General features: G+C 31.6%; 1 protein-coding gene across 1 annotated transcript; it reads left to right on the top strand.

Moving 5' to 3' along the window:
• Positions 1-2,567: 2,567 nt before the first annotated feature.
• On the top strand, positions 2,568-3,059 carry LOC142629053 (uncharacterized). Its single transcript, XM_075803047.1, has one exon. The coding sequence runs from the start codon at positions 2,568-2,570 to the stop codon at positions 3,057-3,059; it is 492 nt and encodes a 163-aa protein (XP_075659162.1).
• The last annotated feature ends 1,646 nt before the right edge of the window (positions 3,060-4,705 follow it).

Here is a 4,705-nt window from a genome sequence, read left to right as displayed (position 1 = left end):
TTTTAAATGGTAAAAAATTTATATATAATAATAATTTTCTTTCCAAGTCAAGGTGGTCCTATGACCACCTTGCCTTCAATGTGGAGTTACCCTTGCTTTTAACTAACAGTACATGCACATTGCAACATCAAGTATGCTTCTTTTTTAGGGTAAATGCATGCTTGTTGATACCTAGGTCTAAACTCTAATCTATCAGATTTGGATCTAATGCGATAGTTAAAGCTATTGCACCGTGCAATTACTACAAATTAAAAATGTAAAATGTGTTATTGCATGGTATCGAATCTCAATACCCAATCTACCTTTCGTTATACTATATGGCCAAAACCAAGGGCAAGAATAACTTTTCTAACAAGAGAAGGAAAGGAGCTCATTCGTGGGTTAGGGAGTTTATGCGTCCTCTAAGTGATTTTAAGGTCCTAAACCGAGATGGTGTAGATTTTACAATTTAATGTTTTTGTAGAGTCCTATTTATTTTAAATTTATCATTTTTTTGTCATTATTTTCATGTAATCTAGTTGGGTGCATGTTAGATAAGTGGAATAAAAATTCTCTGTTTCATTAATCATGACTTGCTATGTGATTGGTTTTTAATTTTTAACTTTGGTTTTTTTTATAAGGAAAGTCAAATGATCAAGGATTCAAGATACATGTCAAATTATGATTGATGGAGTATAAAATGGAACACAAAAAATGAGATAAAGGATTTTTATTCAAACAAGTGTAAGATTTTCTTGTATACTCAAAGAGATATTTGTGTATTTAACGTTCCATTTTTGTTAATGAAAAATTTTATGTAAAGATAGTTTTTCACATTTTTCAATGTTTGGTAGTATAGAAGAAATTGGTCAACGAAAAACCTATCTTTAGTCAACGAAAAACCCTTAAAAAATAATAAATAAAACTCATTTTCTATAGGTTTTCCAAAAAATAAAAATAAATAAATGAAAAATTGGAAAGCAATCTCTTTGTCACAGCATCACTCCTAAAAATATTCTCTTTCTTTTGCTATGGAAAACTTAAATTGTTTTGGCTCCTTCAATCTTTGTCACGGTAAACTCGCCCACTTCCTCTCTTCCCTTTGCTTTTTCTCTCTTTTCATGCCTTTACTATCATTCTCTCTGCTCTCTTTTCTTCCCATCGATTTCTCTCAATCTGTCTCTTTTCTCTCTCTTTCCTCCCTATTTATAAGTTTCTTTTCCCTCATAAATTGGTTAGATGGAAGATAATTTTGTTGATTGCATTGTAAAGCATAAAATTATACTTTAGATGAAAGATTATTTTGTGAGAGTCTAGCATGCGTGATCATCCTAAGGGTTTGTGGATCCTTTGTTTTCCTTTATTTGGGATCTTATGGTGCTTACCGTAGTTGGTATGTTAGATGCTTTTTCTTGGCTGGTTCATCTTCCATTTTTCTTATAATATTATGTATGATTATTTTTGTTAACTTTATGAAGAAACTGGCGTCTTCGCCATCATCTTAAGGTACCCGTTCATTATGCCATGAGTCATGTTTGTCTAAGACTTTCTCTTACTTGCTTGGCTATTACAAACTTCATTACAACTTGGCATCACACTATTATAGATCTTTTATTTTAAAGCTTATAGATTTGGTTGTTTCAAATGATTTCTAAAGGTTCCATCAAACGTGAATTATATAAGAAATGTTATAAAAAATTTGTACAAATTAAACACCAAAAAACATTCACAAGTTTTTTTTTTTTTAAAAGTCATTACTAAATACCGAAAAATGAGATAGTTTTCAAGAAAATATTTTTTGAAAAAATGACATATTTTCTAGGAAATGCTTATGCTGAAATTAATAGCTAGAGAAATCCAGAATCAATAAAGAAGAAAAACAATGGGGAAAAAAGAAGAAGAATAAGTTTACAGCCCATATTGTTCAAATAGTTGATGTTCCTTTAGAAAAATTTGATGTCTAGCTGATGGTAAAGTCCTTACCCCTCTATTAAACTTGTGTTGATAACCACATTGATGCTGGGTAACTATTTGGCCTAAAGTATGTTGAGCTTGTCACTTATATTTGTTCCATAAAAAATCAAAAAATACACAAAAGTTTTGCTGAATTATCTGACTGCCCCTCATGGGGCTTGTTCAAAAATAGTTGATGCTCTTTTAGAAAAAATTGATCTTTAGTAAAATCTTAAAAAAGCTCTATTTCAAAGCTCACTATAGATAGCTAACTTGTGTAATCACATCGATGTTGAGTAACTATTTGACCTAAAAAATGTCAAACTTGTCCCTTCAATTTGTTTTCTAAAAAAGCTAAAAATACACACACAGGTTTTTTTGCTATAATTAAAGTAAACCTCAAAAACAAGCCTTGTTAAGGTGGTTTTTACTCAAACACTTCGCTGTAGAAAAAAAATTAATAATTTCCCACATCTAAAAAAACATATTAACCAAAAAAAGACCCTTCTATTATAACAGCCTTTTGAAAATTGTATAAATAACTTGTCAACCATGTCAAAACTCAAAAGTCGTCTTTCTCTAGGAACCCCTGCAGCAGAGAGAACCTTGTAGTGTTATTAAAGCCAACAAAAACCATGGCTTTCAAGCACTACACATTTTTCTCACTGGTCTTTTTAGCAACAGCCACCATCCTCCTAGCCAGCCACGCCCATGGCCGTGTTCTCACCGATGACCTATGCAAAAATGCTCAGAATAAGCCCCTCTGCAGTCAAATCGTGAACAATGTAACTAACCCTCATGATGCCTTGGTTTCAGCCATTCACAAATTGGTTTACGAGAGCAAAATGGCAGCGAAGTTGGCTCATCAGCAAGGTAAGTCCCACGAAATGGATGTCTGCATAGCAAAATTTGAGGACTCCATTGACAGCCTCAAGAAAAGCTTGAAAAGCCTCGAGGACCTTGACCTGCCTGGCCTGAATGCCAACCTCGTGGCTGCCATGAATGACTACGTGGCATGCGATGACGCGTTCTCTGAATCTAAGGTGATCAATCCCGTTGACAAAATTGATGCGTTCTTGTGCGAAATGGCTGTCAACTGTATATTTTTATCAGGTTTCGTTCAATGAAGAAGAGCCTGGTGAGTTGTATGTGAGTGGTTAAAATTAAAAATTAAATAATGGCCTGAAGAAAATTTTTATAAGAAAGTTTTAGGCTTTTTTTTTTGTTTTTCCTCTAGAATAAGTCTTGTAACACGTAACGTGACACAACAAATACTACAATTCGCCCATATGACGAGTTGTGATATTTGTCATATGACGAGTTGTGATATTTGTTGTGTTACTTTATGTGACACTAAAAGCATTATTTCTTCTATATTAGAATTTTTTGAGTTATGTGGAAGCCATGTTGGTACTTTGTACCATTTGTGCCTTGTGGCCTTGGTTCTTAATTCTTGTGCGATTGTGACGCATAAGAAATCCTTTCATCTTTAACCATTTTTTTTCAAATATTTTATTTATTAATATATGATATGAGATTGACTCACGTGTAATTAATCTTAGAACATATATTAATAAACTATTTTTTAAAAAAAATTATGAAAAAATAATTGATTGTTTTAATGGCGTTTTCAATTTTCTATAAAAACTTTTTCAAGATAAATGGTTAACTGGACCCATATGATATTTATCTCTATAAAATATAGTACTAGTTTGGATTGGCTTTTCAAAAGAGTTCTTGTTACTCTTTTTGTCATAATGCATTCCCATTGCTATATAATAATACAAGCACATACCTCTTAAAAAAGAATTGAGAGAGAGAGAGAGATTTGAGATTTTTTTTTATTTTATTTTATATATGAATGAGATTTGTGATTTGAGATGTTGAATTCTCACCTACCACATAATTAGAGATGAAAAGTCACAAATAAAGTGTAATAACATATATATAGCTATTAGAATATAATTAGAAATAATCTCCGAACATTCATAAACATTTAAATATCAAGTAGTGCAACTCTTATCAATAATTTGCAAAGCAATGCAATTTCTTCATATTCTCATTAGACATTCGGTCAACTGAGCATCCAATGAGTTGCATATAGAAACTCTAGTCAAACATTCGTTAGATGTTCGGCCAACTGAAGACGCAATTTCAGTCAACCCAACTTCTACCTTGAACATTATAAGTTCACTTTCCACTTGGTTTTTTAACTGTTTCTTTCACACTATCTCTTCAGAAGAGATAACAATGCTCTCCCACTACTAAAGTGAGATCAAACTTTTATTACAATTTACTTGGACAGACAAAACATCTACCACCTAGTACAAGTGTAAGTTTTTAATAAAAGAATTGTCATGTCATTTGCTATGTTAGGAATGCAAGTATATAGATTAACTGCAATTAATGAAAAAATTAATAGTACTTATTTAAAACAAGAGGAACCAAAAACGTTTGCTTTGCAAACTTTAGAGGCCAATAGTATATTTGACCTAATGTTTTTTCTTTTCATTTTGGGGTTTGGTTTTGGATTAAATTAGTTCTTCTTGAACTTGGATATTCTATATTGCTTTGTTGCCTCCATGATGTCGTTTTCTTCCATTTTATTTTTCCCTCTTTTTTTTTCATAGTTTCAATTTTAAGAGAGAGATTGACAGGGTGCATACAATCAAAAATTGAGAAAACTGTTAGTCACATCATTTTACACTATATCTTAAAGATTTAGTACAATTTTATGAAAACAATAGTCACATCTGTATTATATTCAAGAGGA

This window comes from Castanea sativa, chromosome 3 (assembly GCF_040712315.1).
Source record: "Castanea sativa cultivar Marrone di Chiusa Pesio chromosome 3, ASM4071231v1".
In the NCBI taxonomy this organism is placed as follows: domain Eukaryota; kingdom Viridiplantae; phylum Streptophyta; class Magnoliopsida; order Fagales; family Fagaceae; genus Castanea; species Castanea sativa.
Note: the sequence above shows the minus strand (reverse complement) of the source record. Positions and strands in the feature narration are given on the sequence as shown.

What these genes read in the sequence shown, in the direction of transcription:
- LOC142629053 (XM_075803047.1), top strand. Translation starts at nt 2,568, where the DNA reads ATGGCTTTCAAGCACTACACATTTTTCTCACTGGTCTTTTTAGCAACA.